General features: G+C 41.1%; 1 protein-coding gene and 1 long non-coding RNA gene across 3 annotated transcripts; one reads left to right on the forward strand and one right to left on the reverse strand.

Annotated features, from left to right (window-relative positions):
* Positions 1 to 3,763: 3,763 nt before the first annotated feature.
* FBXO40 (F-box protein 40) lies at positions 3,764 to 18,450 on the forward strand. Of its 2 annotated transcripts, XM_043473101.1 has the most exons (6): positions 3,767 to 4,038; positions 4,150 to 4,260; positions 7,518 to 7,634; positions 13,319 to 13,356; positions 14,383 to 16,305; positions 17,969 to 18,450. In XM_043473101.1, the coding sequence occupies exons 4-6, from the start codon at positions 13,354 to 13,356 to the stop codon at positions 18,185 to 18,187; spliced, it is 2,145 nt and encodes a 714-aa protein (XP_043329036.1). In that variant the 5' UTR covers positions 3,767 to 4,038; positions 4,150 to 4,260; positions 7,518 to 7,634; positions 13,319 to 13,353; the 3' UTR covers positions 18,188 to 18,450. The 2 variants fall into 2 exon arrangements, with proteins under 2 accessions (XP_043329037.1, XP_043329036.1); XM_043473102.1 differs by lacking the exon at positions 7,518 to 7,634 and having other exon boundaries at positions 3,764 to 4,038.
* LOC122444615 lies at positions 4,793 to 14,470 on the reverse strand. Its single transcript, XR_006270329.1, has 3 exons — positions 13,365 to 14,470; positions 13,213 to 13,252; positions 4,793 to 6,809 (listed from the first exon to the last, which is right to left on the reverse strand). It is a non-coding gene; the product is annotated as an uncharacterized LOC122444615 (long non-coding RNA).
* Positions 18,451 to 19,463: the final 1,013 nt, after the last annotated feature.

Raw genomic sequence — 19,463 nt, forward strand, 5'->3', positions numbered from 1 at the left:
TAATCAATTTAATAGGGCTAAAATCATATAAAGCATGTTCTCCAAACACAATGGGATGAAATTAGAAATCAATAATAGAAGAAATTCAGGAAATTCACAAACATATAGATATTAAAAGGCACACCTAAATAACCAATGGATAAAGAAGAAATCAGAAAGAAAATTAGGATACATGCAAAGATGAATGAAAACAGAACCACAATACACCAAAACTTATGGGATGATGCTTATAATCAGTGCTTAGAAATCTGTAGCTATAAAAGCCTATAAAGAATAAGATCTCAAAATCAACCTTTTTTAATAGGAGGGAGGCTGGCATAGCTATGTATGTTAAATCAAACTTTAAGGCAAAACATTTTGTTGAAAGTAAAAGTATATTAAACAAAGAATAAAAGGAACAACTAACCTGAAAAATATAATAATTCTGAATGCGTATCAGTCAGTCAGTTCAGTTGCTCAGTCGTGTCTGACTCTTTAAGACCCCATGGACTGCTGCATGCCAGGCCTCCCTGTCTATCACCAACTCCCAGAGTTGACTCAAACTCATGTCCATTGAATCAGTGATGCCATCCAACCATCTCATCCTCTGTCGTCCCCTTCTCCTCCCACCTTCAATCTTTCCCAGCATCAGGGTCTTTCAAATGAGTCATTTGTATACAAATGAATTTGTACATTTGTCATATTCCCCAAATATATCAATTTTATTAAAAATTAATAAAAATTATTGGGGAAACTGAAATGCATAATCATAATAGATGATTTTATCCAGAGGATAAGTGGATAAAAATTTAGTATGGGTAGAGATTTTAACTATACAGTTAATAAGCTCAGTTTAATGAAAGTATGTAGATTTTTTTTCATTCAACTGGTAGAGAATACACATTCTTTTCAAGCACGTAATGACTAATAGACCATAAATCAAATCTTAACAAATGCAAATGAATTAATAACATACAAATAGCATTCTTTGATCAAAAGGTAATTTAGTTAGAAATTCTAACCTCTCCATTTAGAAAGTAAAAGAAAATTTCTAAGTAATTAAACATGGGAGAAATTATAATGTGAATAATTTGGTAGCATATAATGACAATAAATCAGCATATACTGGGGGAAACTAATAGAGATAGTGAGAGTAGAAGGTTTGAGTGTCCTGATACCCATCACATTTTGGGCCATCACAGGGATCCTGCAGAGCAAGACTACAGATCTAGGGGAGAGACATGGGCCCTTAATTTGTGAGATGTTTTAATTGTTTTTTTTTTAAATTACTTTTGATTTTTAATGGACTTATTTTTTAGAGCAGTTTTAATTTCACAGCAAAAATGAGGAGAAGGTACAGAGATTTCCCATATAGCCCCTGCTCCCAGATACACACAACCTCTCCACCACTATCACCAACCCACACCAGAGTGGTCCATTTGTTACAATTGATGAATCTACACTGATACATCTTTATCATCTAAAGTCCAGAGTTTACATTAGGGTTCACTCTCAATGTTGTACATTATATGGATTTTGACAAATATGTAATTGTTATGCATCCACCATTACAGTATCTTATAGGATACTACAATGCCCTAAAAATCCTCTGTGCTTCACCTATTTGTCACTCCCTCTCCCCTAACCTCTGGCAACTACTAAACATTATCTCCATAGTTTTGCTTTCAAACCAATAACTTTTTACCTTAAGAAACAAGCATAAGGAGAGCAGAGTCAATCCAAAGCAAGCATAAGGAAGGAAATAAAGGCTAAAGTGGAAATAAATAGAGAATATAAAAGCAATAGAGCAAATCAATGAAACCAAAGCTAGCCAGATTGAGAAGAAAGGGAGAAGGAGGGGGAGAGGAGTGGAAGAGAGGGAAGGGGCCAGGGAGAAAGAAGAATCAAATTACTAGAATCTGAAATGAAAGGTGGGACATAACTACCAACTTTCCAGAAATAAAAAACATTATAAAGAAATGTGTGTGCATGCTAAATCACTTCAGTTCTGTCTGACTTTTTGTGCCCCTATGAAGTGTAGCCCAGCAGGCTCCTCTGTCCATGGGATTCTCCAGGCAAGAATACTGGAGTGGATTGCCATTTCCTCCTCTGGGGATCTTTCAGACTCAGGGATCAAACCCATGTCTCTTATGACTCCTTCATTGGCAGTCAGATTCTTTACCATTAGTGCCGCCTGGGAAGCCCGTTATAAATGAATATTATGAGCAATTATATAACTTTTAAAATTTGTATAACAAATTAGATAACTTGATAAAGTGGGCAAATTCCTAGGAAGACCAAAATACCAAATTTGACTCAATAAGAAATAGAAATGCTGGAAATAGAGCTTTAACTAGGAAATAGATTAAGTTAGTAATCAAAAACTTTCCACAAAGAAAAGTCTAGGCCCAGGTGGTATCATTGCTAAGTTCTACTAAATGTTTAAAGAATTAACAATCCTTTACAAATTCTTCCAGAAAATAGAACACTTCCTAACTCATTCTGTGAGACCAGTATTAGACTGATACCAAAACTGCACAGCTATATGTGAACAATGAGATTAAAACATTCCCTCACACCATATATAAAAATAGACTCAAAATGCCTTAAAGACCTAAATGAAAGATTTGAAACCATAAGACTCCTAGAAGTGAACATAGGCAAAACATCCTTTGACATAAATCATAGCAATATTGTCTTTGATCTCCTAAGGCAAAAGGGAAAAATAAAAGCAAAAATTAGCAGTTGTGACCTAAAAATTCTGCACATAAAAAGAAACCACAAAACAAAATTACAATCTATGGAATGGGAAAAAATTTGCAAATGACGTGACCAACAAGGTGTTAATATCCAAAATATACAACAGCTTAAACAACTTAGCATCAAAATAACAACCCAATCAAAAAATGTTCAGAAGACCTGAGTAGACATTTCTCCAAAGAAGACATACAGCTAACAGGCACATGAAAAGATGTTCAACATAGCTAACTATTAGAAAAATGCAAATCAAAATCACAGTGAGATATCACATGTGTCAGAATGACCATCATCAAAAAGATGACAAATAACTTGGAGAGAATATGGAGAAAAGAGAACCCTTGAACACTGTTGGTGAGAATGTAAGTCAGTGCAGCCACTATGGAAAACAAAATGGAGGTCCCTTAAAAAACTAAAAATAGAACTACCAATTCCACTCTCGGGTCCACATTTAGAAAAAACAAAAGTACTAATTAGAAAAGATACACTTACTCCAATATTCATAGCAGCACTATCTATCTACATATGTGTTTATACACAGTGGAATATTACTCAGCCATAAAAGAATGAAATATTGCCATTTGCAGCAATAAGGATGGGCCTAGAGATTATCTTACTAAGTGAAATGAGTAAGAAAGAGAAAGGCAAATCCCACATTATATCACTTATATGTAGAATACAACACAAATGAACATATCTAAAAAACAAGTTAAAAGATGACCACTCAACCCTTTTGTTCAACATAGTGCTAGATGATCTAGGCAAAATTTACTTTCTCTAAATCTCTGCCTCCTCAAATGTAAAAAAGAGAGAGTTGGACTAAGTAATAGCTAAGCCTCCTACCACCTCTAGTTCTCTCACAGTGGACTTAAACTATGCCTGATTTCTGAATTACAAACTCTTCCTTTCCCAACCACCGGGGAAGGAAGAGGGCTGGAAGAGGACAGCCGCTTCCTTGTCATGACAAGAAATAGGAGAAACAGAGGACCACATGTTACTTTCACAAGTTGCTGCCTCAGCCAGTGACAGGTTTAGGTGCAAAGTGCGGTTATAATTAGAGCAGCAGTCTGTCCCGAGTGCTCCACCAGCCACAGGGAGCACAGCTGGATCTGCCAACAGTATGCACAGGACTTGGAGAGGCTGCTCTGGCCTTGAAAATGATCCTTCTTAAAAGGATTTTCCTCCTTCCTCAAGGGAAAGAAAACCCACTGATATAAAACCCCACTTGCCTTTCGGCTTCCCCTGTGACTGCCTCTCCAGCAGAGACAGAGCGCTGATAAATACAGGAGAAAGAAAAAAATCGTAAGCTGAGCCTGGTCACATTGGCCCTTGTGATATAGTTTTATTTTTAACTTCGAAGCACTTGAACTATTTCTGTTGAAGTTTTTTCTCCTTTCCCTACCTCCACGACAGAATTCGGTCCTCTGCAGCAGCTGATGCACGCCCAGCCACCTCCGGAAGTCTGCCTGCTCACAACCAAGGGACGCAGGTGCAGCACATGCTGACTCAGCCCGCGCCGGGAAGGTAAGCTTTTTAGATGCGGGCAGGTTCATCAAGGGGGAATTTAGCGTGGTGAACAGGGAAGCAGAGGCTGAGCTGCCTATCACCTTTTTGCTCTGAGCAAGAGGGTTGTTAAGACAAATTAGTTACATATGAGGGAGAAAAGGTTGGCTCAGAGAATGAAACTCTGCTTTCATTTCATATGGGAACTCCTGCTTTGAATCTAAAATCTTAGAGCAGCAGATTACCTGCTTCCTAACAGCTTAGGTTCTTTCTTCTGCAATCAACCATAGGAGTTATGTGGTGTCTCTAAGGTTACACAGTATTGATGGGGGTTCAAGATAGCGGAGGGGGAGGAGGTGGTGATAAAACAGATGAAAGGCCCAGAACCCAGAATTTTTATTTTCTGAAGTCTAAATGTTGTGATCTTTCCCCAATCAACATTTGCAGTGTTAATTGCAAGTCATTCTCATGTACTTTAAATTTCATCACCTGTGATACTACTGGTTAATTTAGCACAATAGTATTTACTGCATATATTTTTAAAATTCTGCTGCAGAGTTTAAAACCAGTTTTTATTTAACAACATTTCCTAAACATGACTCATTCCTTCCCAGCTTTCCTGAATCCAAATACATTTGTGGAATAGAAGTGAAAGTATTTTACAAGCTGAAAAACTTATACAGGCTGGTAAACCAAAAATTATCACAAACTTGAAACTTGCACATCCTGAGGGACAAAAGTAAAATGATAATGATACTTGAAGTATCAAGCACTTTAAAGTGTAGACAGGTTATTTCCAGCTTTGGGAATAACTTCATAGTGTTGCATGCACAAACAAATTGGCAGGGAGAAGGGTGCAGTGTTTATTTTCCTGTTTTCCTCTGGACCTTGCTTTAGTGTGATAGAGTTAAAAGTTCAGCCAAGGACATCCTGGGAAGTGGCCTGTGCAGCAAAAATGATTCTGTACGCTCTGAACTTTGCAGTGTACTGGCGAATGCCACCAATGCCAAGAAAAGGAGACCTACCACCAGACACCCTAATTCCTGGTTCCTTCCTGCCAGCCTCTGTAACCTCCAGATGCATCCCATAACTTTGCTATCAGTGTCTGGGTTATAATTATGCCTGTTGGCTAGGCACAATCAAATGCACTATGTACAATTGCCTCACTTCATTTAATTTTGTCAAGGTTTCTGGAGCACCAGTGTTTTCAAGGTGTATACTGAATACTGTCCTAGCAAGATCGTGTGTTAGCTTAGCAGTAACCAACCAGACCAGTTGACTCAGAGCTACTCCTAAGTAATCTGGCCACTTTGCATTTTCTTGGCCAATACAAAACAGTAATTTAAAGTACTGACACTAATAACACAAGCACCAGTTATGAGAATTAATAGCTAATTAAATAACTAGAAAGTTTAAAGGTAGATTCTAGTGTAGGTAGAGAACTGCAGATGGTGATTTGGGGGAGGATGGTTTTTAAGGTATAGTGAAAGGGCTGAAATCATAGCCTAAAAGCCCAGGTTTATGGGACCACATGTGGGAATTTTCCTCGGCCAACTGGTTGTGTTAAAATCTCAAGAGGCAAAGGAATTATTTGAATATTTAACTTTATACATTTTCTTTCTCTAAAATTAAATATCTCCACTGCAAGGAAACAGATTAACAATGTATAATTAAGGTAACAAATTAATTGGCTGGTTAATAGGTTAACAGTTAATCTCTGTTCTTAAACTATTGACCTTGTCACTTCCACTAAAGTTAAAGCCTGGGAATAAATAATTATTGCCAGGGCTAGCCACATGAGGAGGCAAAATAGTTAGTCGCTGACATCATGTGAGGGGGTGCTGGGAGGGCCCCTTGCCTAAAAATATCTCCCTGACACCAACCCTGATTGTCTACTAACTTTATAGTAAAGAATGTGAAAACTATCATCTGTTAATCCCATTCTCTTTTGTTTGAGTCAGTGATTTAAATATACCTGCTGTATGCCTTCTCACGACCTTCTGGCCAGTGACCCTTGGTCACCACCTCTTCCTCATTCTTCCAGGCTCTGTCCTGCTTTGCCCTTGGTATCATCTAAGCTGCCCACACGCCCTTGGCCATTGTCACCCTGGTAGCTCTGTGTGGTACTGTGGTTTCCACAGAATTTCTTAATAAACCATCAAGGTGAAGTAGAAAAAATAAAAGCATGTGATTAGAGTCAGAGACTCTGGGGGGCATGGGCAATGAGACATTCATTCTCTGGGCTTCAGTTTCCCTTGCAGAAAATGAGGAGGTTAAACTAGACCCTTTTCATAACCCTTTGTCCTACAAGATCAGAAACTGCATTTTAAAAGAACTGCTCAGGTGATTCCTATGCACACTGATGTTTGCAAAACTCCAGAGCAGAGGATTTCTGGTTATCTGCCTGATCCAGATTTCTGATTCTATGACTGCAAGAACAAGTGCTGTAAAGTCCTACAAACAATCCTGGCAGCAGTCAGCGTATCTGTCGAAACTGGAGTCCACTGAGTCTTTTCCGTTCAGTTAAGGCCATATTAACGTAATAAAGTTGAAAATGTTTCTTTTTCTTCCTTTAAAACAAAACAGAACAACAACAAAAACAAATTAGCATATGTTCGGCGCTATACTGTGCTTAGTCACTCAGTCGTGTCCGTCTCTTTGAGACCCCATGGACTATAGCCCACCAGGCTCCTCTATCCATGGGGATTCTCCAGGCAAGAATACTGGAGTGGGTTGTCATGCCCTCCTCCAGGGGATCTTCCTGACCCAGGGATTGAACTGCCATCTCTTAAAACCACTAGCGCCACCTGGGAAGCCATTTGTGGTGAACATAAGAGGCCAAAATTGTGGGAAATTAGGGAGATTCACATTCATAAAGGAGTGAGGAAAGCCTTTTTTTTAAATAGAGGTTTGAGAATGATTAAACTGGCAGGGTATGTAAGATTCAGTGGAATGAGGGAGAACTGAAAATTGAAAGGCCAGCCAAGGGCTGTGGGCATGATGCAATTGGAAGAAATAAGGTCTGGACAAGGGTGGTGACCATGAGAATGACCTTCTTGGTAGAAGAAGGACAGTTTAGTGGACTCCTGTATACTAAATACGTTCACTACTTTATCTCGTTTGATCCTCACACAAGCCTATGGGTTATGATGAGACCCATTTTATGGATGAATAAACTAACTTTAGGGAGATTCAGTAACTTGTCAAAAAATTACCCAGCAGAACATGTGTTCACTAATTTATTTTTATTATTTTTAATTTTTGGTTGTGCCGCACAGCTTACATGATCTTAGCCTGACCAGGGATTGAAACTGTACCCTCGGCAGTGAAAAAGCAGAGTCCACCAGACCACCAGGGAGTCCCCTCTTTAATTTACTTCAGATCGGGGGTATCAGGTAAGACCTCTGTGGAAGTAGTAGGTAAGGTAAAATCTAAATGGGGAGAAGAAACCCATAAGCAATTATGGAGCAGGGGGTGAATTCTCCTGGGAGAAAGAACAAGTTCAAAGTTCCTACAGAAGAATGAGCAAAAGTGCTGGAACTAAGTGCTCAAGGGAGAGAGGTGAGGTAAAAGAGGCAAGCAAGGGGCACTCAGGGAGGACCATGTGGGCCAAGATGAGGACATTGGACCTTATTCCTTGTGATAGGATGGGATCCTCTGAAGATTTTAAGCAGGGAACTAGTGATCTAATGTTAAAGGTTGTTAAAATCACTCTTTCTGCTGATGAATAAAGATTACGGGGCACAAAATGGGAGAAGTAAGAGTGATTATAATTCTATTGCTCCAGACTGGATGAGAGATGATGGTGCTTGGACCTGGGCAGTGGTGGTGGAGATGGAAAGAAATGGATAGATTTGCCAACTGCCTTTTCAGATCTTTCTCCCAAGCCTTCCCCCCTAACCGGGCACTAGTTTCTTTGTGATTGGGCACAATATCAGGCTCTTCTAGCTCTCAAACTTGAGCTTACAGTACAATCAGCTGGTAGGTCTGATTCAGTAGTTCTGATTTGGTGGGGCCCAATACTGTACTTTTCTAACCAGTTCCTGGGTGATTCTGATTCTGTTGGTCTAGGTACCATATTTTAAGGACTATTATTCTAGCTGACTTGCCTTTGCTTATTAATTTACTCCTTTCTGAGTGATCCACAAAGCACCAAAACTTGCATCAAATAGTTTCTGCTCCTTTGTCAGGTTCTAAATTCTCCTCTATTTCTTTAAAGAAATATTCATCCCTTGAACTCACGTACTGCCCTTGGTCCTTCTATCTACCATTCCCCAGGCAAGAATACTGGAGTGGGTTGCCATTTCCTTCTCCAGGGGATCTTCCTGGCCCAGGAATCGAACCCAGGTCTCCTGCATTGCAGGCAGATTCTTTACCAACTAAGCCACATGGGAAGCCCCTATCTACTCATATTCTATTTAAACTTCATCCAGTACAATTAGTAAAATCTAGTTCTGTGTAGATCTCTCAACTATTTAAGTTATATAACATTGTGTCCTCTAGACAGGGGAACTTTAAAACATATTTTTGACGAGAGTGTTTTGGCCAAACTTGATTGAAGTTCATTTTTAAGAGGAGGGAATTACCTTTTCTGACAGGAAGCAAGAATTTATAGGAGACTATAGGGGCATGGAAACTGAAGGGGAAAATGTCACCCAAGTAACCATACTCTGTTTCAGGAACAGAATTTCATCAGGTTTTTCACAGTGAAGAAGTTCTATATGCTTTGATTTGGTAGATGTTTCATTTAAAATCCCTGCATGATGTTTCATTTAAAATCTCTGCAAGATCACTTCCAGACTCCATATGGAAGTGAACATTTTAACCCTAAAAATTTTCCCTGTCACATTTGTTTTCCCTGAACTGTGAAGGCATGGGACCTGTAGGGTCATCTTGTTTCTATTCAGAAGGGCACCATATGGGATGGCTCAAGAGGAGGGCCCCCCCAAAAAAATCATCATTGGGATGAAGGTGTTTCCTAATGTGAAGCATCCAGCTCCTCTATAATTTGGAAAGATAATACATGTAGACATCTTTCTGCACCTCATCTGGAGGAAAAGAGGCTATCGCCTAACAGAGTATAGCCATGGGCTCACATTCTCCCCTGATCATGGAGATGGACCACAGAGGTCTATATGGATCTCCAATGGACACAGTGTGATGTAGTGGAGAGCAGAGTTTGAAATCAGACAGACTTAAGCTTCTTTGTGCCTCATTGTCCTTATCAGTAAACTGGAGATGGTAATGCCCACCTCACAAGATTATTGTGAGGATTAAATGAGATGTTATATAAACACACATGTCAAGCAATGATATCTTATGTCTCTTCCTGTATGACATCCAAAATGCAGAGAGATCACTCAATCTGGGCAAGTCAGACAAACCCCATGGAGGATAAGGATCCAGTCACTGCACTGAAATAGAAATTGGGAGAACAGGGCATCTCATATCATGAGACAACCTATGATAAATCTAACTTGGTTAACTTGAGGCAACACCAGTTGGCTCCAACCTAAGGTGATCAATCAGTTGTCAAAATTCACCTGGGACTAAAAGGTTTCCTGGGACCTGGGACTTTCAGTGCTCACTCAGAGCGTGTCTAAGGCAAACTAGCATGTTTGGTCACCCTATTTCTCCAGCAATAGTTATAATATCAACAATTTTGAATTGTCCTTTATCATAGTAGGAATGTTTTTGGAATGTTTTCCCCCAGCTATACAACAAAAGGTTGAGATGTGATATTTTATGCCCTTAGGCTATATTTATCTTTCTCCTTTCCTTCACTGCCAAACATCTCCAATGAGTGGTCTCCACTCAGTGTCTTTCTGCTGAGCACATGTCCTCTCTCAAAGTCAGTCATCTGAGGTAGCTCCAGAGTCTGGCAGAAGCTCTTTAAATAGCAACATAAAGCAACAACAACAGCTACAGCATCTTTGTTGCCTCCATGCATTGCTTTTGATTTCTCTTAAAGGGATAGTTTCAAATAACTTCAAAGAGATGGAGAGCAATAAGGCTCCACTACAAATGTTCCTAGCCTCAAAACCACTGTTCCTAAGAACCTTTTATAATGCTGAAGGATAGGAAGTCATTGGCAACAAAGACCTACTGTATAGCACAGGGAATTATACTTAATATTTTGTAATAACCAATAAAGGAAAAGAATGAAAAAATAGATATAGATGTATGTATAACAGAATCACTTTGCTGTACACTTGAAACTAACACAACATTGTAAATCAACTATACCTCAAGTTTAAAGAGAAGAAATGATTGAGCTTAGAATTTATTACTGTTGTCCGTCTAGCCAGACACGTGTCTGACAAGGGCAGAGTTCTCGCTACACACAGGGAGTGCACAGAACTAGCCAGGGCTGCTTTGCCCTTGCTGGGAAATGGGCTCAACTTTGTCACAGAATCTGGCTGGCTGGAAAACATGAAGTTGGACATTCCTGGTGCTGTTAGCTTTTTTCTTACTCCAATCTTCTTTCCCACCTAAAACCCAACAGGGGACCATGAGTCATCCACAGTCCATTCTGGATGTCTGATGAATGTCTGTCATGAATAGAAAACAGATGGTCTCATTCTCTCAGGCAGGGCACAGGCCCTGCCAACATTGAAGTGTGTGTTTAATCGCTTTCTCCTCCACTCCAAACAAACACCAGATTTTGAATGGCCAAGAGTCCCACCTCCCAGCTGAAATGCACATGCTCTGGCAAGAGCTCTCTGGGGACCTGCCACGAGCAGTGGCACTGTCATCACTGTTCTTAACCTCACGGTAGCATTGGAGGCCATCGCTCACCCTTTCCGTTAGATCTGGCAACGTAGTCCTGACTCTCTTAGCTCTCTGGTGTTCCTTCTCTGGCTCTACTTCTTCTTGTCCCTAAAGTGGTCACACTTAGCCTTGTACTTCATGGCTCAGATTTCTACTCTGTGCGCTCACTTCTCCAGTTATGGCTTCCTCTCACTTTTAAGTGGATAATTCACAAGTCTGCATCTCTGTATTCTACTTCCTCATCTTCCCACCCACATGATCTGTCATGACCTAAAACAACTTGTGTTATACTCTCTGGGCCCATCTTTCCTCCCCAAACACTTTCCTCCTTAGACCTCCATTTTTCTCAGAATTACACCCAATATTCTCTTTTCTTGATTCACTTTCTTGGCATCATCTTTGGCTTTTCTTCTTCCCCCATCTCAAGTCAGAAACAAAAATGTTATTTGTAACATTGTATTGTCTCCTGTCTGTCTCATCTTGTCTACTTCTGCTGTCATCTGTCTCACCGTCTCAGCCTCCAGCATGTTCTCTAGTAACTCCAGGTCCTTCCACTCCATCCTTCCACTACTACTGATTAATACCCCAATTACAATGATAAATGGTTCTTTTTTAAAAAATTTCCAGATGGGTTGTTTTTAATTAATTTACTATTATTATTATTTGCCATATCATGCAGCCTGTGGGAACTTAGTTCCCCAACCAGGGATCAAACCCATGCCCCCTACATTGGAAGTATAAAGTCTTAACCACTGAACCGCCAGGGAATTCCCAAATGGTTCCTTATTGAATACCAAAATTCCAGATGCTTGAACCTAATATTTACAAATTCCCACAAGTCCACAATGGGAATTTTTCCCCCCAGGAGTGATCTGGAATATGGCGGGAGCCCACCTGAATGTTAAATTGTATGATGAAAGAAGTGACTGGACTCTTGCATCCAAAAGATCTTTATCTGAACCTATTCTGCTTCCTCTCAGTCCAACCCTCACAGTCCTTCCACTCTGCTCAGCACTCTTTCTCTCTGGCTGATTTATCTTCTACTTGACCCTGAACCTATTAATGTTCTGGCTAGCAGCTTCTCACCTGCCTCCTGATTCAGGCTATTATAGAGCATTCTGGCATGATCTCTCTTTCATACTTGCAGTGCACGAGTCAGATAGGGAATGTGTTAAGAATGTAAGTTTCAGAACACTCACTTCACTCAGGTCAGGGGTACAGCCAGCATCTGTAGCAGTGTTGTCCAATAGAACTTTCTATGAGGATGAAAATATTCTATTCTGTGTTGTCCAATAGAGTAGCTACTAACCATATGGGGCTACTGAACACTTGAAATGTAGTATGACTTGAGGAACTAAATTATTAATTCTAGTTCATTTTGATTAACTTAAGTAGCCACATGTGGCCAGTGGCTACCCTAGGGAACAGTGCAAATCTATATATGTAACAAGCATTACAGCTGATTATAATGAACAATAGTGTTTAAAGCCACATTAACAAGCAGTCTGCTGCTGCTGCTGCTGCTGCTGCTAAATCACTTCAGTCATGTCCCACTCTGTGCGACCCACCAGGCTCCTCTCTCTACAGGATTCTCTAGGCAAACATACTGGAGCAGGTTGCCATTTCCTTCTCCAACAAGCAGTCTGGGTAACCCTTAAGCTCACTAGGGCATATATAGTAGGTAACCAAAAAATGCTTGTTGAATAAATGTATGGAAGAATGAATACATGAATAAACTAGCATACAATTTCCTTGAGATTTAAGGCTGTCTTTTCTAAAAAAGAAAAGTTAAGGAGGATTTTCCAGATTAAAGGAGGCTGAAAAGACTTAAACAAATGTAATAAGTCGACCTTACCGGGATTCTGGTTAAAAAACTGAAAATTGTTTTTTAAAGTACAGCAGACATTTTTGGGATAATTGGGAAAATTTGAATATAGACAGTATTGTTTTTAGTTTTCTTAGGTGAGATAATGTTACTGTAGTCACAAAAGAAAATGTCTTATTCATAGGAAATATTTGCTAAAATACTTACAGATAAGTAAGTATATATATGCCAGTAAGATAAAGTGTAATAATATCAGCAACTTATCTTCAAATGGCTTGCCAAAAAAAAAAAATGTGTGTGTGTTGAAGGAAAGTGAAAGTAAAAGTGAATCTAAGAAGAGCATTTTTGACAGTAAAATGGGGGGCCATGATACTTACTTCCAGGGTGACGGAAGAGTACTTGAAGTCATTTTGGCCCCTGTTAAAGTAGATAAAATAACTTTCTCATGAATCATTCATATTTATATTTTTATATTTCCCCTAGAGTTATTATACAAAGCCAGAAGAAATTTGGAAACTATGGTAAGTACCGGGTGCTCACTGGAACTTCACCTTTCAGAGGTCCAGATGTGGCCTCATTTAGCCTGTAGTCCAAGCTGCTGGTGGATTTTTCCTTTTGGTCTAATGATATATATTGGCTTTTTGCTGAACCAGAGGTGCTAGAGCAGAACCTAGAATAAACCAACACAGAGTTGGGGGAAAGCAGAGACCTGAGAGAGACTGATGAGCAAAGATTTTTAGTAAAACTTTATATATGAAAAAGAAAAAATCCAGCTGTAAGCTAAATGGCTAATACTTCCTTCATTCAGCAAATATTATTGAGTGCTTACAATGATCCAGGTCCTGTGACAGGTGCTGAGGAAGAAGATGTGAGCAAAACCAGTCCCACCTTGGTCCTCCCAGCATGCCCCCTGGTGGTTGATCATGTGTATGACAGAACACTCATTCTGGAATGCTACACTGCCACTGTGAAGAAAGTTTGCAAAGAAAAATTTATAAAAACAGCCTAGACATAATGTAATAGCAAGTTAAAGCAGAAAAATTGTATTCAGAGTATTAACTGTGCATAAATCCTCCATAAACCACAACTCAAAAATAGCAATTGTCAAGTTTGTAGCCCACTTTCATGTGTGGGTTTTTTTTTTTTTTTTTCCTATTTTCAACACATCAAGTACATAGATAAAATAAACTACTGGAAAATAAAGAATATTGATAGTTGTTATTTCTGGTTGTGGTATTATGAGTGTTTTTGCTTTCTCCTCTGTGCCTTCTCAGTCACTCAGTCGTGTCCAACTCTTAGTGACCCCATGGACTGTAGCCCACCAGGCTCCTCTATCCATGGGATTTTCCAGGCAAGAATACTGGAGTGGGTTGCCATTTTCTTCTCCAGCTTTCTTCTCTATTACTTTCTGTATTTTCCAAGGTTCCTACAATCAGTGTGTATAAACAGGAAATAAGTCAATTAAAACTTAAACACTCACAGACATGTAGAGCTTCTCTTCCAGCAGTCACTTGTTTTCTCTTTCCCCTTGCCTTTGGTGTCTCTAGGGTAGGACACGCAGGCCTCCACCAGGGCAGCACAGACACTGTGAGAGATGCTTCAACCGTCACTGCCACATGCCTGTGGAGCCCAGTGTCTCTTGCCCAGTGATAAACTGCCACCTGTCCTGTGGTGCTACCTTCCACATGTGCAAAGAGGCTGAGCACAAGCTACTCTGCCCTTTAGAGCAGGTTCCGTGCCTCAACTCCGAATATGGCTGCCCCCTCTTCTTGTCCCGCCACAAGCTGGCCAAGCACCTGCAAGTGTGTCCTGCCAGCGTGGTCTGCTGCTCCATGGAGTGGAACCGCTGGCCAAACGTGGACTCTGAAACAACGCTTCACGAGAACATCATGAAAGAGATCCCTGATGAGGAATGCTTGGACACAGCCCTGGCCCTTCAGGACCAGAAGGTCCTTTTTAGATCTCTGAAAATGGTAGAACTTTTCCCAGAAACTAGAGAACCCACGGAAGAGGAACCTCCTATGAATGGTGAAGCCAGCTGGGAGGAAATGGGTGGAGCGGTGGGTGGGGAGGATGCTAGTTTGCTAACAGGCTGCTCTCTGTCAGCCATGAATGGGGAGGTGGTAGAGTTGAGTCAAGAAGAACGAGAGGTGTTAGCCAAAACCAAAGAAGGGATGGACCTGGCCAAGTTTGACAAGTGGGAAAATATATTCAGCAAAGAGCATGCAGCCTCAGCTTTAACAAGCTCATTAGCCAGCAGTGACAGCAAGAGCAGTAACAGCCCAGAGAAAGAACAGATTTCCAGCAGCAATAGAACGGTAGAGGAGGGAGCTGCCAAAGGAAAAGAACCACAGGAAGACCAGAAGCAGCAGGACTTTCACGCAACCATAGAAAAGACAGGACTTGCCCCTTGGCAGGATGGTGTTCTGGAAAGACTGAAAACAGCTGTGGATGCAAAGGACTATAATATGTACCTGGTGCACAATGGGAGGATGCTTATTCACTTTGGTCAGATGCCTGCTTGTACACCCAAAGAGAAAGACTTTGTTTACGGCAACCTGGAGGCTCAGGAAGTGAAGACTGTTTACACCTTCAAAGTCCCCGTGAGCTACTGTGGGAAGCGGGCTCGCCTAGGTGATGCCATGAGTTGTAGGCCAAGTGAGCACAAGGCTGTCGACACTTCAGATTTAGGGATCACTGTGGAGGACCTGCCCAAGTCAGATCTCATCAAGACCACCCTCCTGTGTGCTTTGGAAAGAGAACTCAAAGGTCACGTCATCTCTGAGTCCAGGAGCATTGACGGGCTATTCATGGATTTTGCTACACAGACATACAATTTTGAGCCAGAACAGTTTTCTTCTGGGACGGTGCTGGCCGACCTCCTAACCACTGCCAACCCGAACAGCAACACGAACGGGCTCCATGTGGAGCTCCACAGTGAGTGTGTGACCAGGAGACACAACAAGAGCAGCTCTGCCTTTACTTTCACCTGCAACAAATTCTTCAGGAGGGATGAATTTCCCCTACATTTCAAGAATGTCCACACAGACATTCAGTCATGTCTCAACGGCTGGTTCCAACACCGATGCCCCCTGGCCTACTTGGGATGTACCTTTATTCAAAACCATTTCCGTCCCCCAGGGCAAAAGGCAAAAGTGATATACAGTCAGGAGCTCAAGACGTTTGCCATCAAGCCGGAGGTTGCTTCAGAGCTGAGTGAGGGAAGGAAGAACAACCATTTCTCAGGTTGTGAAGGAAAAAACCAGAATTCTCTAACCAGCCTGCCCCTGGAAGTCCTGCAGTACATTGCTGGGTTCCTAGACAGCATCAGCCTGTCCCAGCTCTCCCAGGTGTCCGTGCTGATGAGGAGTATCTGTGCCACTTTGTTACAAGAGAGAGGGATGGTCCTCCTGCAGTGGAAGAAGAGGAGGTATTCCCATGGAGGCACCTCCTGGAGAGTTCACAGAAAGGCAAGTAATTCACTTAGTCATTTACTTCATTCATTCAGCAATTATTTACTAAGAGCCTTCTAGACACCAGCAGTGTACTAGGCACTGGGATTGTACTAGGTTACTAAGAATGAGGCACAGTCTGTGAGCTCAAGGAAGCTAGCCTAGAAGAGGAGACACACCCATAAACATAAAAATAGTAATACAGATGGTAGTGTCTATGTATCTCTGTGTATGTGTTCAGAATATCTGCTGTTTGCTTGCATGATCCATTCTCCATCGTGATCTGTCCCCCAGGAGGCTGGTCTCTGCAGACTACCTTAACCTGCTCCCCTGCCCTCCAGCTTCCAGGCGGGCTAGTCTAACGGGAGTGTATCTAGTGGGAGATGGGCAGGTGGGAGAGGCTGACACAAGTGTTCTTCTGGCTTCCTCTCTGCATGCATTTTCCCCTTCTCGACACTTTGCACTGGCCTTGTCTCTCCACTGAAGATAGCGATATTTGATAGTTTTCTCCACACAGTTACCCATTCTGGATTCTAATAAACTCCTCCTTCCCATTCAGGCCTAGAGTAGTAACACTCAAGATTGTTACTAGCCTGGGTACTGCACTAAATCTTCTGGTTTTCCTATACACTGCTCACACATTTGTGTATCATTCCTTTTTAAAATTCTCTTCAGATTACCCAGTATGAGTGTGCCATCTGTTTTCGGCCTAGACTCTAATTGATACAATATGCCAACAGATTCTCCTCAGCCGCATGTCAACTAATTTTTGCCATTGTTGAATTCATTTGAAGTTCTAAAATAATTTGGTCCACTGATTTCCCCTGGTTCAAATGCTTATTTAATTTTTAAAATATTGTATAAATGAAAGAATCTTTCTTTTTGTGACCCCGTGGACCATAGCCTGCCAGGCTCCTCCATCCATGGGATTTTCCAGGCAAGACTACTGGAATGCATTCTTTATACATAAGAATATTCTTTATACAGGTATTCTTTACATGTATAAATGTATTCTTTATACATAAGAAACTTTACACATAAGTTTATACATAAACTATAAAGGGAGTTTATTGGCCCATAACTAAAAAGTCTAAAGGTAATAGTTTCAGTTATGGCTTGATCTAACTGCTCAAAAATGTCCCCCAAATGATCTTTTTACTATCAATTCTTATCTCTACTTTCTCACTAGTGACTCCACTCTAAGACACAGTTCTCCCTTCGTGGTCCATGGGGGCTGTTAGCAGCTCTGAGAGACAATAGCTTCCAAATTTAAGCACAGAGGGGAAAAAAGAATGTACTTCCTGATATCTCAGAGAAAAGTTCTGGAGTAGAGTCTCATTGGCACTGGTTGTCTTGATTTGAAACATATGTCTATTCTAGAACTAATCACTTTGCTGGGGGGTGGGGTGGGGTGAGGGTGTATAGCAATAAGCAGATTAGTATTAGTTGGTATTAGTCATTTTCACACAACATGTGGCTGGCTGGGAAGGTTATCAGTTGGAATGGGGTCTAGGAACTGGATGCTGGAGAAGGGACTAACACATGTATGCTGCAGTCACTAAACACTCTCTGGAATCTGAGACCAGGAAGAACAGAAAGGCATTTCTTCAAACTATTTAAATAAAGCTGACCTGAGGGTATCACACTCTGGGTTTACTTTCATGCATCTATCTCTCCTCAGATTTGGCAATTCAGCAGCCTCTTCTCCAAAATCAAGAGCTGGGAGTTTAATGAAGTTGCCTCCATGTCTGAGCACCTGAAATCCTGTCCCTTCAATGTTGTAGAACGCAAGACTGACCCGATTCTTTTGACCAGCATGCGTCAGTCCCATGAACAGGCCCGAGAGACCTTAGTCACCACCTTTAGAGCCAGACCACGAGGAAGACACACCTTACACTAAAGACTCGGAAGCCACCATTCTTGGATTCCTATTCAGAGTTACTGAAGTTGGACAGAGTGTGATTTTGAGAACTTTCTTCTATAAATTGCAAATGTTATCTAGGTGTTTTCGAACATGCAATGTCCTTCAAAACCTGAGTAGCAGCATAAGGTGGAAAATTTCCTAAGCCATGGCTTGTATAATTGCTATAGTGCCATACTGATAACTGATAGCCTCCCTCCCCGTACTTATTTTTTCTAAAATAAATCTATCTGCGGAGTAAATAGGTAACTTGAGCCCATTTAGAAGATGAGCCCAAGACCTTAGGAGATGAGAGAGCAGTGAAATTCCATAACCAGCATAGGCCTGTGCTTTTGTGGAGAACTTTTTAGTTTATGAGCGCCTTCAACGATATGGGGCAGAGGCAGTATAGGAAGAGGGACTGAGATGCCTCCCAGGGCACCCAGGGTAAAAAGCACAGTCTGAAGTTTCTGGAGCTAGAGTTGCCTTGACAGCCAAGTCCAGGGCTTCTTTTAGTTACCTCACTGTCTCTAAGCCCAGACAGTTCAAACAGTCCAACAGAATAGAGACCTAGGCTAAGCACAGCAGCCTCAGGGACACCTAGGGTTGAACAGTAAGAGGCAGAAATAAGATCACAGAATGAGGTGGTTGTGTAGAATCTTCGCAACATATAGAAGGACAGCCTTGAAAAAATGAGAGGAATCCAGAGGAGATACTATATGTATGAAGAAAATTAGGACAAAAATCACAGACTGCTTTTGAACATTCTAATAGTGACTTAAGATTCAAGCTTCTTTTCCTCTGAAAATTATATGCTCGGTCTGGATTAGGGAGAGCCCAGGTATGGGCCAGCACCACCCTGGGCTATGTGAAATGATCACAAGACACTAATCCCAACTTAAATGTCATGCCAGAAGGCACAGGGTAGCCCAAGGAGACCACGCGTATGGAAAAGTCAGGCCCACCGTAGGTCCTGTGGTACCAGTCCCTAGGTCCTAGACACCACTTGAGTATAACATGGGGAATCTTGAGAAGGAAGACATCTGAACATAGTGATTCCCTTTAACTGCTCTTACCTCTTGCTGGGCATGATTCATTCTGTGAAAAATGGGTGACACTTCTGATTTTTGGTAACAAATAGTCAAAACTTATGAGAACAAAAGCAAAATAAAAATACACAAGAGAAACTGGCATCCCCCAAAGCAGGGTTTCGTGGAACTATTGACATTTTACACTGGATAATTCTTTGTCATAAGGGACTGTCCTGTGTGTTAGA

Source organism: Cervus canadensis, chromosome 7, assembly GCF_019320065.1.
Source record: "Cervus canadensis isolate Bull #8, Minnesota chromosome 7, ASM1932006v1, whole genome shotgun sequence".
In the NCBI taxonomy this organism is placed as follows: domain Eukaryota; kingdom Metazoa; phylum Chordata; class Mammalia; order Artiodactyla; family Cervidae; genus Cervus; species Cervus canadensis.

What these genes read in the sequence shown, in the direction of transcription:
- FBXO40 (XM_043473102.1), top strand. An exon ending in CCTGGAGAGTTCACAGAAAG is followed by an intron (nt 16,306 to 17,968) that starts GCAAGTAATTCA and finishes ATCTCTCCTCAG; the next exon opens with ATTTGGCAATTCAGCAGCCT.